The 26,796-nt window shown below is 41.9% G+C and overlaps 1 protein-coding gene across 1 annotated transcript in view; it reads left to right on the top strand.

Annotated features, from left to right (window-relative positions):
• The window catches only part of slc35f1 (solute carrier family 35 member F1), a 379,593-nt gene that overhangs the window by 322,292 nt on the left and 30,505 nt on the right, over positions 1 to 26,796 (top strand). Inside the window, exons 6-7 of the mRNA XM_072279244.1 lie at positions 5,672 to 5,724; positions 18,867 to 19,021. Of these exons, the coding sequence (XP_072135345.1) occupies positions 5,672 to 5,724; positions 18,867 to 19,021 (208 nt within the window). The remainder of the gene's footprint in view (positions 1 to 5,671; positions 5,725 to 18,866; positions 19,022 to 26,796) is intronic.

The following is a 26,796-nucleotide window of genomic DNA, read 5'->3' as shown; positions in this document are numbered from 1 at the left end:
GATGGGGCAAGTTACCTAATTCTGCTCCTATATCTTATGGTCTAATGAGCTCAAGTTCTCCAAGATGCTAGGAACAACCTTCTAGCTGATTTTCTTATAAAATTGCACGACAAATGTACCTGAAAGAATTGATGCTGTTTTAAATGCAAAGGATAGTCACAGCAAATATTGATTTAATTTATGTTTATTCGGATTACTACTTTTTATAGTAAACTTTTTGATATTTAGAAGCTTTTCATTTTATTATTTTGTAAGTATCTTTGCTTTACAGAATTTTTTTTACCTTTGTTTAAGACTTTTGCACAGTAGTGTAACCATATAACCATATAACAATTACAGCACAGAAACAGGCCATCTCAGCCCTTCTAGTCCGTGCCAAACTCCTACTCTCACCTAGTCCCACCGATCTGCACTCGGTCCATAACCCTCCATTCCCTTCCTGTCCATATATCTATCCAATTTAACTTTAAACAACAACATAGAACCTGCCTCAACCACTTCTGCTGGAAGCTCGTTCCACACAGTTACCACTCTCTGAGTAAAGAAGTGCCCCCTCATGTTACCCCTAAACTTTTGTCCTTTAACTCTCAGCTCATGTCCTCTTGTTTGAATCTTCCCCATTCTCAGTGGAAAAAGCCTATCCACGTCAACTCTATCAATCCCCCTCATAATCTTAAACACCTCTATCAAGTCCCCTGTCAACCTTCTACACTCCGAAGAATAAAGACCTAACTTGTTCAACTTTTCTCTGTAACTTAGGAGATGAAACCCAGGCAATATTTTAGTAAACCTCCTCTGTACTCTCTCAATTTTATTGACATCTTTCCTATAATTCAGTGACCAGAACTGTACACAATACTCCAAATTTGGCCTTACCAATGCCTTATACAATTTCAACATTACATCCCAACTCCTATACTCAATGCTCTGATTTATAAAGGCCAGCATACCAGAAGTTTTCTTCACCAATACCAAAAGTTTTCTATTGTACAAAAAGAGCTGTATGTACTTTTTAACATAGAGAAACAGAGTACTGATGCTTGCATCTATCTCTGTTTGCACATTAATGTGTAGTTAGGCTGAGCATGACTATAGTAAACTAACTGCTTAATCAAGCTGTTCAGGTTACTGCTGAGAAATACAACAGCTTAGTTTCTTCCAAACAGACATCAGATTAACTTGTGACTGCAATTACAATTTCAAAATAGCTTGGTGCAGCTCTCAGTCTGACAAGTCTTTTTTTCCTTCATGCCAGTCTGTAGAAAATTACCTGCATGACTCTTTTCCTGAGACTTTGATAACCAATCCCTTGCAAAGTGTATTCAAAGAACATTACGTTTTCAATGCATTCTTTATGCAATCATTCAATGAACAAAGGGAATTCAGGAGCAGCAGATGCATCTTCCCATTATTTCTTTAACTAGGAAATTTATATTAGTTTTTTATTAACCTAAAACAGAAAGTAATTATGCTTTGAGAATAGATTTATACGTACATGATAATATGTACGTGGGGTAGCAGGGTGGAGATACATCTCTACCAAAGGAGGTGTAAGGTGCTCCGCTAGCCTGCAGGTCAGCCTTGAGCAGGCTGTAGTACCTGCTTAGCCACCCGATCATGGTCACGTGAGGCCATGGCAGCAGGTGATGGATGGTCGCATGAGCAGCTGGTGCATATCACATGTTCTAGTTATGTGACCTCTGACACCAGGCGGACAACCTCTGAAGAGTATTGATAACGGTTGGGGTCACCCATCGTGCAAAGACACTTCCCAGAAGAGGGCAATGGCAAACCACTTCTTTAGAAAAATTTGCCAAGAATAATCATGGTTATGGAAGGATCCTTGTCACGCAGATCCTACGTCATGACACGTAATGGACGTACAGTTTGTGCACAGTTTCTGAATCAGAATCTGAATCAGCTTTATTATCACTGCCATACGTAATGAAATATGTTGTTTTGTGGCAATAGTACAGAGCAATACATAAAATTTACTATAAATTAAAATAAGAAATGTACTTTAAAAAGTGCAAAAAGAGAGCAAAAATGATGAGTTACTGTTCATATGTTCGTTGTCTGTGCAGAAATCTGATGGCAGAGGGGAAGAGGCTGTTCTTAAAACATTGAGTGTGTATAGTCAGGCTCCTGTACCTCTCTCTGATGTTATTAATGAGAAAAGTCACGCCCTGGGTGATAGGAATCCTTCATGATGGAGACTGCCTTTTTGAGGTATCACTGTTTGAAGATGTCCTCGATAGTTGGGAGGCCTGCAAAATGTCCTGCTTCTGTTATTTAGTTTTGAGCTCAGTGTAATTTGTTGGCCGTGAGGTCTTCTTGCCTCTTAACATGGGCTGTTCACACGATGCCTGTGAACCATACATTCTGTTAAGATCTTTGTAGCCTCTGTTAAAATGAACTGGAAATATTATTTCTAGTACAAAGTAACAGATGATCTCCAGCAGAAGGTCAGGAAAACATCAAGCCAATTAACCTCCTTCAGCTCTATTAGGGGTCCCCAACCTTTGTTATGCTTTGCACCAAAACCAGTAAGCAAGGGGGTCTGTGGACTTCAGGTTTGAAACCCCTGATTAACATTAAGCTCAAAGGAATGTCCATCTGCCATCAAAGTTCACAATAAATTATTATCAAAGTACATTTCCAACCCTGAGATTCATTTTCTTCCAGGCATAATCAATAAATCCATAGTAGAATAATAACCAGAATAGAATCAATTAAAGACTGCATCACCTTGGGCTTTCAACCAGTGTGCAAAATTATTGCAATGAAAATTGAGAAAACGGAGCACAATTCAATTCAGAAAATAGCGTTACAATTTCTCTGTATTCCACAATTTTTCTGTGTTAGTTATTTGCTACGTGTGTTTTGGAACTTGTGGAAGGAATGCCCATCCCTTACAATGCGGAGCAGTGGAGGCTACCTCAGTAAATATATGAAGACAAGTTTTGGATAGATTTTTGCATAGTAGGGGAATTAAGGGTTATGGGAAAAAGGCAGGTAGGTCGAGATGAGTCCATGGTCAGATCAGCCATGATCTTATTGAATGGCGGAGCAGGCTCAACGGGCCAGATGGCCGACTCCTGCTTCTATTTCTTATGTTCTTATGTTCTTATGAACAGTGTAATCTTCATCATTTGCACCCTGTTGGCCCATTTATCTGACCTCCATATAGATATTCATGTCGTGGATGAATAGCATCAGATTGCACTAAGAGTCACTTTCATTTTAAGCCATGTTAGAAATATAACTAATTGTTTCTTAACCTCTAACTTATTTTTATATAATGCTTTAGTCTTTATAATTACTGATTGGTGGTGTTTTCTGTAGTATGTCATGCCAACACACCATAGCAAATCCCTGATAAAATTGATCCTTGATCCTTAGAGTATTATAATATTGTTCAACAGTTGCATGTATAAAGCAATCATTTTATTAATATAAAATTTTTAAGTATGTGATTATATCAAGGTGTATAGATCAAAAATATCAACATAAAATGCTTTTTTGTAAGTCTGTTAAGCTACTCCAGGGTGAATTATAATCAAAATGATGTGATGGGCTTAAAAATGCCAAAGAAATGTGGACACCATTTGGATTTGTCTTAATAAATCCATTGTTGCTTTTCAGTATTAGGAAGTATTTTAATCAAGTGTCAGTTTCTTGTACGATATGTACGATGCATAAAGTCAATAGTAATTTCACAGATGGTTAAGTAAAGAATTTTCTGCTAAATTTGTTTCTTCACTAAGGCTAGATACTTTACACATTAACATGTTCAACCATATCTCATGCAATAGCATTCAACAACAGAGATTAAAAATGGATAAAATATTTTAATATCTTATTGTAGAGTTGGCTTTAATCTAGAATTGACTTTACAATATTTTTAATACTGCGATATCAGATTAGCCCAAAACTTGTAATGATGGGTAAAGTTAGCCACATTTAGCACTGACCCAAAAGTCAAAGTCTGGAGTCATTTTCTCCAAATGGGAGCCTGTAGTTCAGCGATGGTTTGTTACTTGTCATGGGGCATTCCATGGGTTTGGTGGGAAGCAGAATAATCCCTGAACAGGAAAGCAGATACCAGCTAAGCTTTCCCAACTGTGCCAGCCATGGATAATGTGAAGTCTTTGTCTAAAACATACAGAAACATTCACTCAGAAACATAGAACAAGTGTAACTGCAGAAGACTGTCACGCTAAACTGGGGGTCACGATGCACCTCACAACTAGTCCTTAGCTTCATGTCAGCTACATATAATTTCTGGACACTTAAGATACATTTAATTTTTTTAATTTTTATAGTTTGTTTAATGACTATTATTTAATTATTTGAACTATTATAATATTCCTATGAATATCAAAGGCAGTACAAAGGCCTTTGAGAGCAGCAAGTTCGGGCAAGGCCTCAAAACCCACCACTTGAACCCCAGACACTGTTAGTGGCCATCCCCACATCGGAGGCAGATTCCTGCATAGGGAAAGTCCCATGTCAGTGCAAGTGGGTGGGCATTGAAAGCAGCAAGTTGGCACTGTGGACACATTAAAACCAATGAAGACTATTAAAAAGTGAATTATTTTAATTTAACAAAATATATATTTATTGAAGTACCTTCAAACAATAAAAAATCTAAATGAGCACTAGTTATTTATGTCCCACCATTGAAAGTAGTAGATTAGCTGCCTCTATGTAAGGTCTAACCTAAAAAAGGACTTTCAATTTAGGTAGCTCACCATAAGCCCAAAGAATTGCTACAACTAAATGTCAATACTTCCCTACAAAATCCAGTCCACCAAATCACTGAAATAATCCATAATTGTTAAAATGTATTTTTATTTACAACCTATGATTTGTGTTTAGTCACTGCCCATTACACCATTGGCGTTTAGGGCAGCAGTGAAGGTCCTCCATCTCTGGAAAGGTTCAGGGCTTCCTTCATCATGTTTTCACAATGTGTCAGTCATAGAGGTCCCAGACAGAGACTCAGGAATACCATCACACTCAGATGTAGAAGGATTCTTCATTGCTGTTTCCAAAATAACTTTGTTTACTACTCAGTTGTTAGCCCTGCGCTGAACCCCCGAACCTGGAGAACTAGTCTGGCCTGTACCCTTTGATCTGTTTGGCATGGGTACCCTACCAAGAGTCAAAGCATAAATCCCTGACTCCAGCCAACATAGCCCTCTGGATCATTAAGGCACGCAAGCCTCCAAACCATGACAAGGTTGTGTTCTTATTGGAGGAACCTGTTATTCTGTTTATATTATTTCATACACTATACTTTGTGAATTCAATTTTTTGTGGTCATTACTTTTATTATAGTCCAATTTATAAGGAAATGGTAGGCAGAATATCAGACAAATATAAGAAAGTTAATTTTAGAAAGTTTGCTGATGCAACTACTGTTTACTGCATTTACACACTTGAATCCTACATCTATTAAATGTTGAAAAACATGTCAAGTGTATTTAATTAATACAAGCGCCCGAGTGGATCGATGCTTAAATATAATTAACTAAGTACCACTTACAGAACTATTTGTTGGATGTTTATGGATCTGAATTGCACTTGCAGGGGCAGGTATGAGGCAATTATCATGTTGACTGAAGTGTGAAAGAAATGAATCATTTTAACTTTATTTTCATTGCAGGGCTATAATAGAACATAAGGAACTGTTAAAGGTACCATGGGATTGGCAGATAGGTGAGAATTTATTTTTATACTCTTTTCATTCATTTTTGATGACCAGGCTTTTAAAACATGAAAGCTAAATGTCGAGAATGATTTATAGGTCAGGGGATATGATTACTGTACCATCGGTCTCTGTTCTGCCCTTCTCAATTTATATGACAGAAAGTAACCTTTAACAAAGTGCCACACATGAGGCTGCTTACCAAGTTAAGAGCCCATAGTATTACAGGAAAGTTACTAACATGGTTAGAGTATTGGCTGATTGGTAGGAGGCAGCAAGTGGGAATAAAAGGTTCCTTTTCTGGTTGGCTGCTGTGGTGTTCTGCAGGGGTCAGTGTTGGGGCTGCTTCATTTTATGCTGCATATAAATGATTTAGATGATGGAATAGATGGCTTTGTTGCCAAGTTTGCAGATGATACCAAGATTAGTGGAGGGGCAGGTAGCGTTGGAGTAACAGGTAGGATGCAGAAGGACTTAGACAGATTAGGAGTATAGGCAAGAACGTGGCAAATGAAATACAATGTTGGAAAAGCATTTTGGTAGTAGAAATAAATGTGCTTTCTATTTTCTAAATGGGAAGAAAATCCAAAAATCTGAGATGCAGAGGGACTTGGGAGTCCTTGTACAGAACACCCTAAAGGCTAACTTGCAGGTTGACTCAGTGGTGAGGAAGGCAAATGCCATGTTAGCATTCATTTCAAGAGGTCTAGAATACAAGAGCAAGGATGTGATGTTGAGGCTTTATAAGGCACTGGTGAGTATTGTGAACAGTTTCGGGCTCCTCACCTTAGAAGAGATGGCCTGGCATTGGAGAGTGTCCAGAGGAGGTTCACAAGGATGATTCCAGGAATGAAAGGGTTATCATTCAAGGAACGTTTAAAGCCTCTGGGTCCGTAGTCGCTGGAATTTAGAAGGATGAGGGGGGAGTCTCATTGAAACCTTTTGAATCTTGAAAGGCTAGACAGAGTAGATGTGGAAAGGATGTTTCCCATGGTGGGAGAGTCTAGGACAAGAGGGCACAGCCTCAGGATAGAGGGGTGTCCATTCAAAACAGAGATGCGGAGAAATTTCTTTAGCCAGAGGGTAGTGAATTTGTGGTTTTTGTTGCCACGTGCAGCTGTGGAGGCCAGGTTGTTGGGTGTATTTAAGGCAGAGATTGATAGGTTCTTGATTGGACATGGTATCAAAGGTTACGGGGAGAAGCCCGGGAAGTGGGGTTGAGGAGGAGCAAAAAAAGGAGCAGACTCGATGGGCCAAATGGCCTAATTCTGCTCCTATATCTTATGGTCTTATTATGGTCTTATGGATATATAGAAGCTTTTAACAGGATACAGTATAGCACAATATGGCTTTGATACAATTAGATTGGCACAGTTGTGAAGTGGTTAGCACTACACTTTATAGTACAGGTGACCTTGGATCAATTCCCACTGCTGCCTGTAAGCGAGTTGTACATTTTCCCCATGACTGTGTGGATTTCCTCCGGGTGCTCACTGAATCTCAATAAATAAAGAATGTAATTGTCTGGATATTCAATTAGTCTACTTTTGAATTTTATAAATGGCTGCATTTAGCCCCAATGTTCAATCAGATCCTTATAAAGATTTATAACAAAAATAGGCCAAAACAACACACACAAGAGGAGGAACTCAGCAGGTCAGGCAGCATCTATGGAAGTGAATAAACAGTTGATGTTTCCAGCTGAGACCTTTCTTCAGGACTGAGAAGGAAGTAGGAAGATCCCAGGATAATAAGGTGGGGGAGGGGAACGTGGTTAGCTGGAAGGTGATAGGTGAAGCCAGGTGGATGTTAAAGGTCAAGGGCTGGAGAGGAAGAAATCTGATAGGACAGAGAGTCAATCAAAGGAGAAAAGGGAGGAGGAGATGGGGACCCAGGGGGAAGAGGGTGATGAATTTATGGAAGTTATTATTACAGGCAGCTGTAGAGGCCAGATCATTGGGTGTATTTAAGGCAGAGATTGACAGGTTCTTGATTGGACAAATCAGAGGTTACAGGGAGAAGGCCGGTGAATGGGGCTGAGCTGGGGACAAAAGGATCAGCCACAATTGAATGGTTGAGCAGACTCGATGGGCCAAATGACCTAATTCTGCTCCTATGTCTTATGGTTTTAAATAGGCAGGTGAGAAGAGGTTAAAGGTCAGAGTGGGAAATAAAGGGGGGCGGATTTGTTTACTAGAAGGAGAAATTGATATTTATCTCATCAAGTTGGAGGCTACCCAGATGGAATACCAGGTGTTACTGCTCCACCCTGAGGGAGGCCCCATCTTGGCACAAGAGGAGAAAAATCAAAATTCATTTTTAATCAGAGGTGGGTGCAATTTCAGGTATAGCTTGTGACTTCTCTTGTGCCTGTCCTGAAACATTGCTGGGCAGCACTAAGTGTAGGACTCAGCTCCCAAAGACATAATCCACAGTAGTGGCAGCCCCTACCTCAGCTGCCCTTGAAGGACAGAGGTGGACGAGAGATGGAGACAGTATGTAAAAAGGTGTGCAGTCAAAGAGCAGTACGATCATGTTTGAGCAACCAAGAAGATGGGTGACACAGTACTGTAGCAGCTAACAAAATGCTATTGGAATACCAGTGACCCAGGTTCAATTCCTGCCGCTGCTGTATGGAGTTTGTGCTTTTGGAAGTGAGAATCTTCATACAATGAAGCAAATTGAAAAGAGTTTATTGATTTCACAAACTATGTCAAACTAAAGATTACTGTCCACACTTGATGAGCATAGTCCCACACAGAATATGTTTTATTTATACAGTGGCTTGAGATATTTCTCCAAAATGTCATCCATCAGGAGATACAGCTGTGTTGTAGCAAGCTGTTAAACTGAAGCAGACCACGACTGGAGGAGTAATTCAATTACTCATAAGATACGTTCAGTGCAGAAGGCCCTGCACAGCAGAGTGTGAGGGGATTTGATGCCACATGAGGTCTCTCCTGGCCGAATATCGATGGTCAATGTTGGAGATAAGGATCGGAGTATGCATTGGAAATTTTATTTTGTGAAAAATGCCTTTCTATTAGGACTTTATTACATCCTGAGAAAGCAATGCTTCCCTCCCCCATTACCAGGGAACAGAGCTATTGATACTAAACAGGACATGACCAAGCTACTGTATTCATATGCTCCTCCAGGGGGTGGCCCCTGGATCTTAGGTTTTGGGGCTCTGTGTTCTTTGCCTAATAATTGCTGCTGTCTTCATTGTCAATTGTGAGCCATGCAGCTCATGGCATTGGTCTTCCCATTATTACTTGGAATGCCCTCCCAGACTGATTCCCCTTGAGAATCTCACCTCAGGCCTGTTGCCGTTGTATCTGTGCTCAGACGCAGTGATTGAGAGCTCACTGCTGTGAGGAGCCACACGAACCAAGGATAGCCCTTGCCTACCTTTTGGAACATTGCTACCTCTATAAATGTCCAGAAGTGCAAATCCTCCTCAGGATGAACAAGTCTATTGTGCTTCCCTCAAACATGTCCATCACCACCAGGAAATTGTTCTTGTGATTCACAACAATTTGATCATTGTGGGATTGGAGACATCTCCTGTTTATAAAATTGTCTGGGTTTCTAAGTCGGGGGTGGGGGGGGGGTTGCTTATAGGTACATGAGTTTCATCAACACACACACAGAATGCTGGAGGAACTCAGCAGGTCAGGCAGCATCTATGGAGAGGAGTAAACAGTCGATGTTTTGGGCTGAGATGTAAAGGGCTGGAGAAAAAGGAATCTAATAGGAGAGCAGGAGAGGAGAGAGGACTTTGGAAGAAAGGGAAGAAGGAGGGGTATCAGCAGAGGTGACAGGTAGGTGAGGAGAAGAGAAGGATTAAGAGGGGAGCCAGATTGTGGAATGGAAAATGAGAGAAGGGAGGAGGAGGGAGAAAGTTCTGGAAGCTGGAGAAATTCATGGTCATGCCTTCAGGTTGGAGTCTATCCAGACGGAGTGTGAAATGCTGCTCTTCTAATCTGAGAGTGACCTCATCACGGCAGTAGAAGAGGCCATTGGATGTCAGAATGGGAATGGGGTGTGGAATTAAAATGGTTGGCCACTGGTAAATCCTGCCTATTGCAGAAGGAGTGAAGGTGTTTAACTTTCTGTTACTTAGGATTTGTTATTCTGATGTGCTACTCTGGATTTCCAAATTCTACAGAATCCCTTGAGTTCCATCAATAGTAACATTCGTTAGAATTTGTCAGTAGTTCATCATTGAAGGAGGGAGGAGAAGATGGTGACACGATGCAGCTCGCAGCGGCCACTCCGGTGAATGATACCTGTTATCTGTCAAGTAGGGTGCCGTGCACAATCCTCATTTGATGGAGACAGACGTGAGAGCACGGAGGAACATCTGGCGAAACTTCTGAAATGCCTGTTTCACTGCTGCTGCTACTGTGTGATCCAGAATCTCCAGAGGGGAAGGCCCCGAGTCCTCGGCTTTGCTTGTTGCTCGGTGGCCAGGGCGGGGTCAAAGCGCTCGGCAAAGATGGTGCTCGGTGCTCGGTGTTGGAGGGCTGGTTGGAGGCTCGAAGTTTTTGGACGGACTCCGAGTCGGCTGCAGTCGAGTGCTTCCAATGCATCGGCAAGTTTGTGGCGCTTCCGTCTGCGTGAGATGATGGCGCTATCGGGACTTGAGACTTTTTTTTGCCGTGCCCATGGTCTGCTCTTTATCAAATTACGGTATTGCTTTGCACTGCTGTAACTATATGTTATAATTATGTGGTTTTGTCAGTTTTAGTCTTGGTTTGTCCTGTGTTTCTGAGATATCTTTCTGGAGGAACATCATATCATTTTTTAATGCATGCATTTCTAAATGACAATAAACGAGGACTGAGTGTCCCCATAATCTAAATCCAAAATCTAAAAAGTCATCTCTCTGTGTGTAGAGTGCAAGGATAAGCCCTGTGGTGCTGTGGTGAGCAGTACATTGGAAGGCATGACAGAGGTCTGTTTGGCTTCCTGGGGCAAGAAGGTTGAGTGTCATCATGCTCTTTCTCTCCATGGAAAAGGCAGTCCAGGCACGGAAACTTGGATGAAGATCTTTATCAACTCATTTCTCAGTGATGATGGTCTTGGAAAATATTGCTTATTGGAGGAAATTTAAGTTGGACGTAGGATCTCCTCCAGTGAAGAAGTTCCTTGCGGGTGATTATGTCCCTTCCCCTAGCTCTCTCGCACTTTTCGTCACTGAGCTATTGTTAACATAAGATCAGCAAAAGCAATGGAAAACAACCAGCAGTGTCAACACTTGAGTCTCTTATTGACCTTTTGTCTGAGCTCTTAAATGATTGATAAAGCTCTCTGTTACTTTCTGTGCACATTCTGATTCTTGCAAACTGTTTGAACACCCTGTGGTCACTTTGTAAGCTACTCGTTCAGGTCTCCCAGTACCAACATAGTCCAGTTGGAAAAGAAGATCATTCAGGTAATCTGCTCCTAGTTCCTCTGTGGCTGTTCCATGATAATCACAAAGTTGCATGACTTCAAAGTTTAATATTCAAAATAAATTTATCATCAAAGTACATATACGTCACCATAATCAACCTGAGGTTCATTGATTCATTGTCTTGTGGACATACTCAATAAATCCATAATAGAATAGCAACAAAATACAGGGGTTCCCAACCCTTTTTATGCCAAGGATCCCTACCATTAACTGAGGGATCCGTGAACCCCTGCATAGATTCAATGAAAGGCCACACCAATTTGGGGGTTCAACTATTGTGCAAAAGGCAACAAATAGTGCAAATGCACAAAGAAATAATAATAATAAATAAATAAGCAATGAGTATTGAGAACAAGAGTCCTTGAAAGTGAGTCCATAGGTTGTGGGAACATTTCAATGATGGGGCAAGTGAAGTTGAGTGAAGTTATCCCCTTAGGTTCAAGGGCCTGATGGCTGAGGGGTAGTAGCTGTTCCTGAACCTGGTGGTGTGAGTCCTGAGGCTCCTGTACATTCTTCCTGATGACAGCAGTGATAAGAGAGCATCCCCTGATGATAGATGGTGCATTCCTGCAACAACGCTTCGTGCAGATGCGCTCAGTGGTGGGGAGGGCTTTACCCATGGTGGTCTCGACTCCAGTTTATAGCAGAATGGATGAAAGTTATGCAAATAATAACATGCCTAATGCTGGGCAAATGTCAAGTAGAGCAGTGTGAATAGCACACGGGAGTCTGATTTTCAATTTAGCTTAATGTGATTTTATCTTGAGGTGATCTCAGTTGTCGTGCATTCTGGCTAAGGTCTTAAACATGGTGAACAGGCTTGGTGCAAGGAAGGAGTCTCTGCTGGTTGAAGAACCTAGAGCAGGGGCTCCCAATCTGGGGTCCACGGACTCCTTGCTTCATGGAATTGGTCCGTGGCAGAAAAAAAGGTTGGGAGCCCCTGACCTAGAGTCATCTCAGAGTAAGGAGCAGGCCTCTTAGACAGAGAAGAGAAATTTCTCCTCAGATTGGAGGTAAATCTTGGAATTCTGTATACCGTACACTTGTAGAGAGGCAGTCGCTGATCTGTTACTAAACAGAGATCAGTAGAGTTTTGGGTTTTGAGGGAATCATAGAAAATGGGGATAGTACCAAAGAATGGAGCTGTGGTGGAACATGAGCAATAATCCTGAATGATTGAGCCGAGCTGAAGGGTCTCAGGTAAATTACCACATTTGCACCTTCTAGATATCGGAGAATAAAGAACACGCTCCTATCTGATGGAACAATTGTAATGAGTAAAGGTTTTATTAAAGATAATGGCATTAAAGATGGAAATGAAACAGTGGTCACTTACAAAACCACAAACTGAATTCAATATTCCATACTTCCGGGGCGCCTAGGCACGACTCGAGTAGCAGCAGTACTCTCAATGGATATGATTAAATATTCCCGTTTCAGCCTGATACAGCTAAAAAACACAACTGCTTCCAAGGTCAGAACAGTCAACGAAGATGTCTTAATGCATTTAAATGAACTATCGCTGCTTAAAACAGACAGAAACAACACCAGTTGTAGTCGGAAGCGCCCACGGAGGACAATCTCGGAGGAAGTGCGAGTGTAGATCGGGGTTAAAAGTTCGTTTAAGGAAACAGGGTTTTGAACTCCCTATACCGACTATCTTGCCGGCGAACTTGCAGTCTCTGGTGAATAAAATCGATGATCTCAGAGCTAGCGTGCTGAATCGGAGGGACATTAGGACCATGTGTGTCCTTTGTTTCACGGAATCTTGGTTAACCCCTTCCATACCGGATGCAGCGATCCAGGTCAACGGGTTTACTATACACCGTCAGGATAGATCTACAGAGTCTCTCAAAAGCAGAGGTGGAGGAGTATGCCTCATGATCAACTCTTCTTGGTGCTCAAATATATCAGTGCTGTCCCAATTCTGCTCGCCAGACCTGGAATATCTCGCAGTAAAGTGCTGTTCTTTTTACCTACCACGGGAGTTCTCTGGGGTCATTTTGGTAGCAGTATATATTCCACCTCAGGCCAATATCAAGCAGGCCTTAGGTGATCTGAGCAATGGGATCAACAAGCACGAAACAGCGCACCCTAATGCATCCACCATCGTTTTGGGAGATTTTAACCAGGCCAGTCTGAAAAAAAATCACTAAGCACTACCATCTACCGATCACTTGCAATATCAGAGGAAACAACACACTAGACCATTGCTACACCACCATCAAGAATGCCTACCATGCCATTCCATGTCCTCACTATAGGAAGTCTGATCACCTGGCTGTACTTCTACTCCCCGAGTATAGACAGAGACTGAAGACTGCTGAACTAGCAGTGAGGACCAAGAAGGTATGGACAAGGAAAACACAGGAGCGCCTACAGGACTGCTTTGAATTGGTGGACTGGACTGTATTTGGGGATTCATCTTCGAACCTGGATGAGTATGCTGCAGTTGTAACCGACTTCATTAAAACCTGTGTGGATTAGTATGTGCCCACAAAGTCTTACTGTGCATTCCCAAACCAAGAGCCACGGATGAACGAGGAGGTACATCGTCTGCTGAAGGCTAGATCTGTGGCATTCAAGTCTGGCGACCCAGGCCTGTTCCAGAAAGCCAGGTATGATTTGTGGAAGGCTATTTCAAGGGCAAAGAGACAATTTTGAACGAGGTTGGAGGTGACATCGGATGCACGGCAACTCTGGCAGGGTCTGCAAGACTTTACTTCCTACAAATCAAAACCCAATGTTATGAATGGTAGTGATGCTTCACTACCAGATGAACTCAACGTCTCCATGCACGCTTTGAAAGGGAGAACATAACTACGTTGTGAAGATCCCTGCTGCACCTGATGACCCTGTGATCTCCATTTCAGAGGTTGATGTTAAGCTGTCTTTAAAGAGAGTGAACCTTCGCAAGGCAGAAGGTCCCGATGGAGTACCTGCTAAGGCTCTGAAAACCTGTGCCAACCAACTAGCGGGAGTATTCAAGGACGTTTTCAAACTCTGATTGCTACAGGCAGAAGTTCCCACTTGCTTCTAAAAGGCAAAAATTATACCAATGCTTAAGGAGAAAAATGTGGGCTGCCTTAATGACATATCACCCAGTAGCACTCACATCGACAGTGATGAAATGCTTTGAGAGGTTGGTCATGACTAGACTGATCTCCTGCCTCAGCAAGGACCTGGACCCATTGCAATTTGCCTATTGCCACAATAGGTCAATGGCAGACACAATCTCAATGGCTCTCCACATGGCTTTAGGCCACCTAGACAACACAAGCACCTACATCAGGATGCTGTTCATCGAAGATAGCTCAGCAATTAATACAGTCATTCCCACAATCCTGATTGAGAAGTTGCAGAACCTGGGCCTCTGTACCTCCTTCTGCAATTGGATCCTCGACTTCCTAAATTGAAGACCACAATCTCTGCGGATTGGTGATAACATATCCTCCTCGCTGATGATCAACACTGGTGTACCTCAGGGGTGTGTGCTTAGCCCGATGCTCTACTCTCTATATACACATGACTGTGTGGCTAGGCATAGCTCAAATACCATCTATAAATTTGCTGATGATGCAACCATTGTTGGTAGAATCTCAGGTGGTGACGAGAGGGCGTACAGGAGTGAGATATGCCAACTAGTGGAATGGTGCCATAGCAACAACCTGGCACACAGTGTCAGTAAGACAAAAGAGCTGATTGTGTACTTCAGGAAGGGTAAGACAAAGGAACACATACCAATCCTCATAGAGTGATCAGAAGTGGAGAGAGTGAGCAGCTTCAAGTTCCTGGGCTATCAAGATCTCTGCGATCTAACCTGGTCCCAACATACTGATGTAGTTATAAAGAAGGCAAGACAGCGGCTATACTTTTTAGGAACTTGAAGATATTTGGCAGGTCAACAAATACACTCAAAAACTTTATGGTTGTACTGTGGAGAGCATTCTGACAGGCTGCATCACTGTCTGGTATGGAGGGGCTACTGCACAGGACCAAAAGAAGCTGCAGAAGTTTGTAAATCTAGTCAGCTCCTTCTTAGGCACTAGCCCACAAAGTACCCAGGACATCTTCAAGGAGCAGTGTCTCAGAAAGGCAGCGTCCATTATTAAGGACCTCCAGCACCCAGGGCATGCCCTTTTCTCACTGTTACCATCAGGTAGGACGTACAGAAGCCTGAAGGCACACACTCAGCGATTCAGGAACAGCTTCTTCCCTTCTGCCATCCAATTCCTAAATGGACATTGAATCTTTGGACATTACCTCATTTTTTCTAATATGCAGTATTTCTGTTTTTGCACGTTTTAAAAAATCTATTCAATATACATAATTGGTTTGTTTGTTTATTTATTATTATCATTATTTTTATTTTTTTCTCTCTGCTAGATCATGTATTACATTGAACTGCTGCTGCTAAGTTAACAAACTTCACGTCACATGCCGGTGATAATAAACCTGATTCTGATTCTGATATTGCTTAGTTGATGTTGGATCAAGTTGTACCGAAGAAACAGATGCTAGATGATATATCTTTTGTGTTAGTATCTTAAATTCTACAGGTATTCGACAACAACAACAAGGAATTCCCTTTAAATCTCCCAGTGTGCCTTACAATAGTATTATCACAATTTGAAAAAGAATATGATTTTTAAAGATATTTCTGGTCTTAAAAATAAATAAAATATATGGTTGTTCATTGTATTGTTGATGTTCTCATGAAATGCAGTTGAATCTTCTTCTGTTTGTAATTAATCTAACTGATTGCTAATTCTGAAAACCCAGTGAAGGTCTAACTATGAATAAATAAGATTAAATGTCTTCTTATATTTAGTTATTCTTAATCAGTTTAGAGTTGAATTAATTCACTGTATCGTGACTAATGACTTGGCTCTCAAACTGCTAACTTTGCAAAAGTGGCAATGTTTTGACAGCTGCCTTTGGTCATTTGCAATAGACACACAATATAGTCACTGAAGCCCTTGCTTGGAAGCAAATTTTGAAAACTACATCTGCTGTCATATTCCATTTTTATCATTTGCAACTGTGGTATGTTTAAAGTCTGTTTTCTCTCACTAAAATGATGTTCCATTACTAATTTATAAGCAATCATCTTTGGCCGAAACAACAAAAACATTATGTCATAGAACGTAGAACACTACAGCACAGTACAGGCCTCTCAGCCCATAACGTCATGTCGACCTTTTATCCTACCGTAAGATCAATCTAACCCTTCCCTCCTATATAGCCCTCCATTTTGCTGTCATCCATGTTCAAAGGTTCATTTATTATCAAAGTATGTATGCAGTATACAATTCCGAGATTTGTCTTCTCCAGATAACCATGAAACAAAGAAAACTATGGAAATCATTCAATGAAAAATGCCACTCCGCCACAAGTCTTCCCAAATTAAATTGTTTAATAGCAACAGGAGCATCAACCCCCTCCCGCCCCACCCCACACAGAAAAATAAATTGGGTGATCTGCGAGAACACCCCCACCTCCCAACTGAGTCTAACGAATCTGTTTTTACCACCACTCCTGAGAGGATGTTCCACACATTCACAACTCTGCGTAAAAACGAACTTACTGCTGACATCATTCCTGCACTTTCCTCCAATCGCCTTGCAGTGATGTCCCCGGTATTAGCCATTTCAGCCCTGGGAAAAAAATCTCCAACTATCCTCTTGAAATATACCTCTTATCATCTTGTACACCTCTATCAAATCACCTCTCATCCTCCTTCGCTCCAAAGAGAAAAGCCCTAGCTTGCTTGAACACTGTAACTTCATAAGACATGTTCTTCCAGCATAGTTCCTATTGTTAACTTTGTGCAAAGTCATGTTGATGGTTGTCTGTGTAGTGTAATTTTAAAAAAAAATGCTGAAATGGTAGTGAGAGAGAAAAAAGGACTTTCAATTCCTTCTTCCTATACTTATATGGAAATGACATATAACTGGTGTGTTATCAGTGCCCTTGAGCAAAATCAGTAAGATAAGGTCATGATTAGTGTTGGCAGAATAATGGATTCTACCAGACTGCCACATCATCAAAGTGACACCATAGCTAATAGAAAATAATTCTCAGTAGCCATCCTTACATAACAGCTGCTTTCATCAATTCTACGAGTCACATTGATGTAAGTACATCTCAGTTTGACACTGAATTTATTATTTTGTGCAAAAACATATGAAATACTTTGCCTTCTCTGACTGTTGTCAAATATGTGTAGTTTAGATACTTAACATCAGAGCTGATGGATGAACCCAAGGGATCAGGATGCAGTGATACAATACAGTGTACATTAATATCCTGTCTTTCAAAGTGCAAAGTGAATTTATTATCAAAGTACCTATGTCACCATAAACAACCCTGAGATTCATTTTCTTGTGGGCATACTCAATAAAGCCATAATTGAATAATAACCACAATAGAGTCAATGAAGTACCACACCAACTTGGGTGTTCTTGTTTGATGCCAGACAAGTTGTATTTCCTTTTTCATTATGGGAAAAGAAATCTCAATATGTTTCTTAAAGTATGTCTCATATAGAGAGGTTGAATGAGCTAGGGCTTTTCTCTCTGGAGCAAAGGAGGATGAGAGGTGACATGATGAGGTGTACAAGGTGATAAGAGGCATAGATTGAGTGGATAGCCAGAGACTTTTCCCAGGGTGGAAATGGCTAATAATAGGGGACGTCATTTTAAGGTGATTGGAGGAAAGTATAAGGAGGGATGTCAGAGGCAGTTTTTGAAATACAGAGTGATAGGTGTGTTAGAACACTCTGCCAAGGGCTGTGGAGGAGGTAGATACATTAGGGACATCTAAGAAACTCCTAGGTGGACACAAGGGTGATAGAAAAGCAGATGGCTATGTAGAAAAGAAGGGTTAGATTGATCATGGAGTAAGATCTTTAAAAGGTTGGCACAACATCACAATGTTATGAGGGGTATAGATAAGGTAAGTACACAAGGCTTTTTCCACTGAGGTTGAGTGAGACAGAGATCATGGGTTAAGGGTGAAAACTTCTTCACTCAGAGGGTTGTGAGTGTGGAACAAGCTGCCAGCAGAAGTGATCCATGCGAGCTCAATTTCAACATTTAAGAGAAGTTTGGATAGATACATGGATAGTCAGAAAATGGAGGGCTATGGTCCCATCGCAGGTCGTTGGAAGTAGGCAGTTTAAATGGTTTTGCATGGACTAGATAGGCCAAAGGGCCTGTTTCTATGCAGCACTTCTTTATGACTTCTATGGCTGAAAGACTTGGTCAGCACAACGCTTTACAGTACCAGTGACCCGGATTCATTTCCTGCCGTTACCTGTAAGAAGTTTGTTAGTTCTTCCTGTAATTGCGTGGGTTTTCTGCGGGTGCTCCAGTTTCCTCCTGCAGTCTAAAGACGTACCATTTGGAAGGCTAATTGCTGATTGTAAATTGGCCCTTGATAGGCTAGGATCAAACTGACGGATTGCAGGTCATGGTGGCTCGAAGGGCCTGAAGGATCTATTCTGCACCGTATGCCAATAAATAAATAAAGAGTGTTCTATGTTAAACATGAGATTATGCAGCTGCTGTAAATCGAAGGGAATAAGCAGTCCAAGGTTTTGGGCCGAGACCCTTCATCAGGACTGGAAAAGAAAGGAGCAGAAACTAGAAGCTGTGTGTAACTCGATGTCTCTCTTGTTCTCTTTTCCAGGACTGCTCTATGTTGGGTTCAGTGCCTGTATGTTTGGTCTGTACAGCTTCATGCCTGTCGTCATTAAGCGAAGCAGTGCCACAGCTGTCAACCTCTCCCTACTAACAGCAGACATTTACAGTCTGTTTTGTGGGTTATTCCTTTTCCACTACAAGGTGAGTTAATTAAATTTATTGTGCCGTAGAGCAATGACATTTTGGGACATCATACAGGTTAACCTGGACTCTTAAGTGTGAAGAGTTGCCTGATGGCTCAGTCAAAAACACAATGAAAAGCTCAAAATTAAATGTTGGTACTCCGCCAAGTCTGTGTCACCAGAAATTGCAAACGATTCCATTGTCTGAGAGTTAATTTGCTTTGCTGTTGACAAAAATATAATAATCTAAATTAATACCTTGCCATTCCTGTTTGGCTCAGCATTCTTGAGTTTAGTAATTGGCTCTATATATTTGAATTGCTCAGAGTCAAGTGACAAATTTATGCTGCAGGAGCCAAGCTTAGCTAAGGAACAATGCAATTAGTCTCACCATTCTTGGTTTAAGGAGGCCTAACATGATCAACTACTCTTCTGCTTCAAAATGCTCTCCTAAGACATCTGCTGAAAATCACCTACATGTGGGTGACGGATGAGGACAGTCTGCTGAGCTTTTTAAGAGAACTTTGTTTTGGTTGTTCATGTTGTTTGTTCTCTGGAGTATCTTCTGCCAGCTCTACTCACACTTAAACATCTGCTTTTGCCAAAGACCTTGCCCGGATTAATGTAAATCTAATAACCAAAGGGGAAAGGTGCTTCCTTTACTCATGCATTGTGCAAGCCAGAATCAGTGACACCAGAGCCCATAAAATTGTAAAAGAATTGAAGCAAAATAATTTCAGTGTGAAATCTGCCATTCGAAGCAATCAGGCATTAAGGTGAAATGGTTAAGGGGAGCACGAGGGTGAGTTTCTTCACTCATAGGGTGGTGAGAGTGTGGAACGAGCTGCCAGCATTGATGCATACTTGGATGGGAGGGGTACGGAGGGCTATGGCTTGCTTTTGTGCTGTAAGTGCTCTATGACTCTATATTGTTCAGTGCCTATCGAAGTTAGTTTATATGTGGCAGAAAATGGGTGGTGGAGAGGGGAGTAATTTATTTAATTGTCCTCATTTTATTAAATGCTTAGGTACAAAATGGCAGCATGTTTCATATTGCTCTGCATTGAAAGAACTGAAAATACATTTCAGAGTGTGAACGTTTAGAATTACATGCTCCTCAGCTACACCTCATATTCTGCATGGTCGGCTTGTATCACAATGGTGTGAACACTGAATAGTCCAGTTTCAGATAACCCACGCTCTTGGTGCTCTCCTCTCACGCAAATGCTCACCAGTCCATCTAGTTTTCCTCTCCTTTCGCTCATCTGTCCCATCCACTCTCCCCCATCTGGTTCTATCTGCCCATTGTTTTGTGTACATTTGGTTCCACCTATCACTTACCAGCCTCTGTCCTCCTCCCCCCACCACCACACCCCTTCATACTACTCTACAGGATTCCCCCGCCATCCGAAGTTAGAGCGTTCCTATGAAACAGTTCGTAAGCCGGAATGTCGTAAAGCGAAGAAGCAATTACCATTTATTTATATGGGAAAACTTTGTGAGCGTTCGCAGACCCAAAAATAACCTACCAAATCATGCCAAATAACACATAAAACCTAAAATAACAATAACATATAGTAAAAGCAGGAATGATATGATAAATACACAGCCTATATAAAGTAGAAATACTTTTCCACAATCATTGCCTGAACTGTTCTCAGTAGTGAAAATCTCACGCAAGCGCCGTCGGCAAAAACAAGGCGCAAGCGCTCTCCGGTAGCCTTTAAGCTAGAAGCTGCCAAATCATACCAAATAACACGTAAAAATACACAGCCTATATAAAGTAGAAATAATGTATGTACAGTGTAGTATCACTTACCGGAATCAGAAAGGCATCGAGCACACTGATGATGGTGTGTTAGGCTGAGTCGTCGGAGGTTGAGGTGGTGCAATGGCCCCCATCCCCCAGGCAGCGACCCGATACCAATCGGCGAAGCATGCAGGGGTACGGCAGTAGCTGGGAGGCACCCAGCACATCTTTAAGAAAAAAGCCGAAATAAACATGCTAATTAATTAGGTGCCGCCCAGCACGTAAATGTCGGCCTAGCTTAGAGGCGATTGCCGATTGTGTCGCCTCTGATCTGGGCCGACAATTACGTGCCAGGCGGCACCTAATTAATTAACATGTTTATTTCGGCTTTTTTCTTAAAGATGTGCTGTGTGCCTCCTGGCTACCGCTGCATTCTCCGCGAATCGGTATCTGGCCGCGGCCTGTGGGTTGGGGTGGTGGGACACTGGGGTGTCATCTCGTCGTCGTCTGTTTCCATTAGGGCAGGCAGGTCATCTTCTTCTATCTCTGCCTGCCACGATGTCGACAGTTGAGGTTCGTCGTCTGCTGTAGCTGATGTGGAAGGCTTGAAAAACGACAGTACAATATGCTTGACTGCTGAGCCTCGTGCATTTTTCTATCATACAGTTCTTTGTAGGGACTCAAACCATCTTGCAAATATGCCCTAAACCAATGTTCCCTTTCAAAATTAAAGTCGTACTTTATTATTACCCTTTCGGTTTCGATTGTTATCCTTGCCTCTTCCAATTGCTTCAGCTCTTCATCTATCATTTCTTGGTCATGGGATGCCAAAACCTCTTCAACATCATCTTTGTCAACTTCCACAAACCAGACTCACTTTGTCCTTACTTCATTCACCATGATCGAAACGCTTAATTATGTCTAGTTTTATGCTAAGTGTAACACCCTTACGAGCTCTTTTAGGCTTTTCCGATACCTTAGAACTCATCTTGCTAACGGCTGCTCACAGGCAGGTGATTAAGCAATGCCGGCGAGAATGCCGTTCTGAATCCGGGGGAGAGCGGCTGCTCGGGGCGCGCACTGCTTTTTTTTTTTGCGCGCTGCTTTTTTCGTAACAGTGAAAACACCTCCTGTTAGTGAAAACAGGGAACTAATGTAGGTCTTTCGTAACAGTGAGGTTTCATAAAGTGAACGTTGGAAAAGTGGGGGGCACCTGTATACCGGAAACCTTTCCTGTTCGCTTTCTGTCCTGTTGCATGATCTGGACCCAGCACGTTGACTGATATTTTTTGCCTGCATGTCTGCTTCTTGATTTGCTGAGTTTGCTATCTCTGTTCTCTTCATGTTATTGAGTTAAACACTGGAAAAAGTTCTCAAAGGCATCTAGTCATTTGTTATATAGCATGCGAACAATAAGTGAAACATTGTAAAGCCAGGAAGAGTCAAAATGGTTGCTCAGCAGCAGCAGGGATTGATGGTGATGATATCAGCCATCTAACTCGAAGGACAATGGATATCTGCACTGGAGTGACCTCTCTAGGGCCCACACCTGGGCAGAAGGTATGGAGATCTTGGGATGCCCAGTCATCAAGATTCCTCTCTCTGCCTCACCGGTGTAGTCCAAAGGAAAGCAGAGCAATATGTTTGGCTCCAGCTTGGCTGCAGGAGCTGCCGGAAGGATGTTCAGTGCGGTCAAGCTGCCTTAAGGTCTCCTCTCCGGATTTTCTGTCTGCGTTTAGTGTCACAGCCTTTGTCTCTCCCAAGGCTGCCCACGAGGCAGTGGGGCTATTTACGCATAGCTGAGGATGGGTAAATATACATTAATCTATCAGTTACACCTCAGTCAAAAAGACTTGCCTCTTTCAAAGCAAAATCCCTGAAGTTCCCACTATCTCTGGAATTTGAAATACCTCATTTGTGAGGACCTCAGCAGTGCAGATTGGATCGATAGTGATGGCCTTCTGTTTCCACATCAGAAGCACCCTGCCGGCCACATTCGAACAGGATAAGCAGTAGGTGTCAGGATGTGCACATTTCTTCATTTCTTTAGCCCTATTGTGAATAATGATCAATTGCTATGTTTAACCAGAGCTCTATTATACACCTAACCCACTGCAAATACAATTAACACAAAATTCTCTCAATGGATCCAATGGATGTAGTATGACTTTGTTACATTCTTCTTCTTCTCTCTTTCTCCCTATTTCTCTTTCCTCTCCATCTCCACCCTCACACCTCATTTTCATACCCCATTCTCTCACACCTCTCTTTCTCCACCTCCTTATTCTCACCCCTCTCTTACCACCCCTATATCACCCCATTTCCCTTTCACCTCCTTCTATCTCTCAACTCCTCCATCTCTCACACCCTCTATTTCTCAATCCCCACTCTCTCATACTCCCTCTCTCTCATTTTCCCTATCTCATCACCACTCTCTTTCTCATACTCCCCCTCCCTCTCTCTCATCCCCCTCTCCTTTCATCTCTCTCTCTCAACTCCTCTCTCTCATCTGTCTTTCTCTCATCTCTCTCTCATCCCTCTGTCTCTCATCCTCTCTCTCTCATCCCCCTCTTTCTCTCATTCCCCCCTCTCTCTCATTCCCCCTCTCTCATCCCCCTCTCATCCCTCTCCCTCTCATCCCTCTCCCTCTCATCCCTTCTCTCTCTCACCACTCTCTCTCTCATCCCCCTCTCTCTCATCACTTCTCTCTCTCATTTCCCTCTCTCTCATCCCCCTCTTTCTCTCATTCCCCCCTCTCTCTCTTATTCCCCCCTCTCTCATTCCCCCTCTCTCATCCCCCTCTCATCCTTTCTCTCTCACATCCCCTCTCTCTCTCAAACCCCCTCTCATCCCCATCTCTCTCTCTCATTCCCTGTCTCTCTTATCCCCTCTCTCCTTCCCTCTCATCCCCCTCTCTTTCGCTCATCTCTCTCACATCTCCTCTCCCCTTCCCTCTCTCTCATCCCCCTCTCATCCCCTCTCCTTCCCTCTCTCTCATACCCTTTTTCTTATCCCCCTCTTCTTTCCTCTCTCTCTCAAACCCCTCTCTCATCCCCATCTCTCTCTCTCATTCCCTCTCTCATCCCCTCTTTCCTTCCCTCTCTCTCTCATCCCCCCTCTTTCTCTCATCTCTCTCATCCCCCCTCTTTCTCTCATCTCTCTCATCCCTCTCCTTCCCTCTCTCACCCCCCCTCTCATCCTCCTCTCTCTCAATCCTCTCTCTCTCTTCTGTCTCTCTCTCCCCCTCACATTCCTCCCTCTCTCATCACCCCTCTCTAACCCCCCCCCTTTTTCTCATCCCCCTGTCTCTCATTTCAAAGGGAGATGATGCTTTGAAAAATACCTAATTTTTTTATGTGTTTGTATTGACATTGCTGAGAATAGAAAATCTCCTCATCCTTCAGTTTCTGGTTCACATAATCCCATGGTCGTCGTATATTTTACAGATACATTCTGCATTGCTGTGGGCAGGGAGCACTGTTGAGATCTTGATGTGGGTGCACATTTTTACTGTGGGTGGAGCAGGTACAGATTTAAGTCATAAATAATTCTCCAATCTCTACCCAAGAGAGCTACGAAACAAAGAACCAACAGCAGAGCATAATAATTAAAATGACTGATCAAGTTGCAACCTTGTTTGTGGAAATCCTGACCTATCACAATTCCAACATTGCAATGAAATGCTGGATGCAAGTTAATATCTGTCTCTTGAGCTTCTGTAGGTGAATTGCTATAGTGAATGTTGAAGAGTAATTTTCTGAGCAAAAGTCATTACTTTTCCATTACTCCATTATAAATGGAGTAAGATTCTGCTCCATTTTATTGGCAATGAAGTAGCTCTTGGAAGAATCCCGCTGGGAATAGAATTTTAGGAGCAAACTGACATAGTGCTCTGCTTGTTTCCAATCTGTCACAGGTAGCAACTTTCTTTGGGCTCTGCTTGTTATCTCAATAAGTGAGAGACTTGTCATCTCCTCATCATTCTGAAGCCAAAATTCAGTAACATTCATGGGTTACTGCCACTCCTATTATATATAAATTTATTTAGCTGTTGTTGAAAATTGAATTATTTTGCAAAAATGAACCAAAAACTATTCTTATGAACAGAATATGAACCTGTATTTAGAATGCATTTTTAATTTAATCATACAAAACACAGAAACAGGCCTTTCAGCCCATCTAGTCTGCGCTAAACCATTTAAACTGCCTGTTCCCATCGACTATCATCATATGTACTTATCCAAACTTCTCTTAAACATTGAATTCAAGCTCGCATGCACCACTTGTGCTGGCTGCTCTTTCCACTCTCTCACAACCCATTGAGTGAGGAAGTTTCCTCTCATGGTCACCTTAAACTTTTCACCTTTCACCCTTAACCTGTGACCTCTAGATGTAGTGCCAACCAACCAGAGTGGAAACAGCCTGCTGGCATTACCCCGATCTACACCTCTCATAGTTTTGTATAAAATTGCCATGATTTTTCATGAATGCCAATTGTATTGATTAAAGTTTTCTGAACAGGTATATAAAGTTGCAAGCAAGATCATTGTTATTGTTTCTACATATTAAGTCATAAATCCAAAATAATAATTCATTCACGTTGGTTGGAAAAAGCACTTTCTCAAATTCAAGTAAAATGAATCCATTGGTGAAAATTAGAAAAAATAACAGGATGATTTTAAAGCAACTACTGACAATGAACACACACAAAATGCAGAAGGAACACAGCAGGCAAGGCAGCATGCATGGAGAAGATTAAAGAGTCGATGTTTTAGGCTGAGACCCTTCATCAGGCCTGCAATTCAGCCCTTTGGAAAGGTCTTAGCCCAAAACGTCAACTGTTTACTCTTTTCCATAGATGCTGCCTGGCCTGCTGAGTTCCTCCAGCATTTTGTGTGTGTTGCTTTGGATTTCCAGCATCTGCAGATTTTCTCTTGTTTGTGGTACTGACAAATAAGTAGCTTTTTGCTTTGCAATGACAGGGCAGAGTATCAGTGGAATTGGTATTGGTATTGGCTTTTTTTTGGTTACATGTTCCAAGATACCGTAAAAAGCTTGTCTTGTACACTGTTTATACTGAACAAATCATTACACAGTGCATTGAGGTAGACAAAATAAGACAGTAACAGTGCGGGATAAATTCTACAGCTACGGAACAAGTGCAGTGCAGTAAACAGTAACGTGCAAATTCATATTGCGGTTGTCATGAAGTCAAGAGTCCACTTATTGCCCAAGAGGTCTATAAACGTGAATTCCCAAATAACAGCATTCCGATTGTGAACCATCCTCAGGAGTATCATTAGTATAATGATCCTTGAGAGTATTATTACCAGTCTAAATTGTATTCTATTATGGTTATTATTCTATAGATTTGTTGAGTTTGCCCACAAGAAAATGAATCTTAGGGTTGTATATGGTGACATATGCATACTTTGATAATAACAATTACTTTGAATTTTATTCCTGGGAAAGTCAAGCTTATTTGAACTGACAAGATTCTGTTGTGTATGAAAGATCCAAGCATTCTCATTCCCATTCCACTGATTGTTGAATGCGGTCCTGGTGCCTGGAAGTTCTTATTGAACCTGTAATCCGGAAATGGTATCTGCTACAGCAAATACATCAAGATAAACGAAGCAATTATCTTTGAAATGTCTGAAGAATGAAAGCAATCTATTAAACTCAATGATTGCAGAGAGAAATTGATAGGATGCAGAAGTGGCTTTAAGGTAAGGGGTGGGAAGCTTGAGGCCCAAGTCTCCTGCTTCTTCAGCCGGCAGCAGGGAGAGGGAGACCAGTCAAACGCAGACAGAGAGCACTGACCACTTGTTCATTTTCCACTCTCGTACTTACCAATTTTAATCTTGTTCAACACTTTAATCAGCGCAGAGTGGCAGGGTTGAGTTGTTCTCTGATCCTGGCAATTTACCGGCAAACATTTCGTCACCGTAGGAGGAGACATCATCACTGCACTGTTGATTGTGGTCCGTCTTTCAAATGCTTGGCCTTTATATACTTTTCAATCAGCTGATTGGACATCGTTT

The sequence above is a fragment of the Mobula birostris genome, chromosome 2 (genome assembly GCF_030028105.1).
Source record: "Mobula birostris isolate sMobBir1 chromosome 2, sMobBir1.hap1, whole genome shotgun sequence".
Taxonomy (NCBI): domain Eukaryota; kingdom Metazoa; phylum Chordata; class Chondrichthyes; order Myliobatiformes; family Myliobatidae; genus Mobula; species Mobula birostris.
Note: the sequence above shows the minus strand (reverse complement) of the source record. Positions and strands in the feature narration are given on the sequence as shown.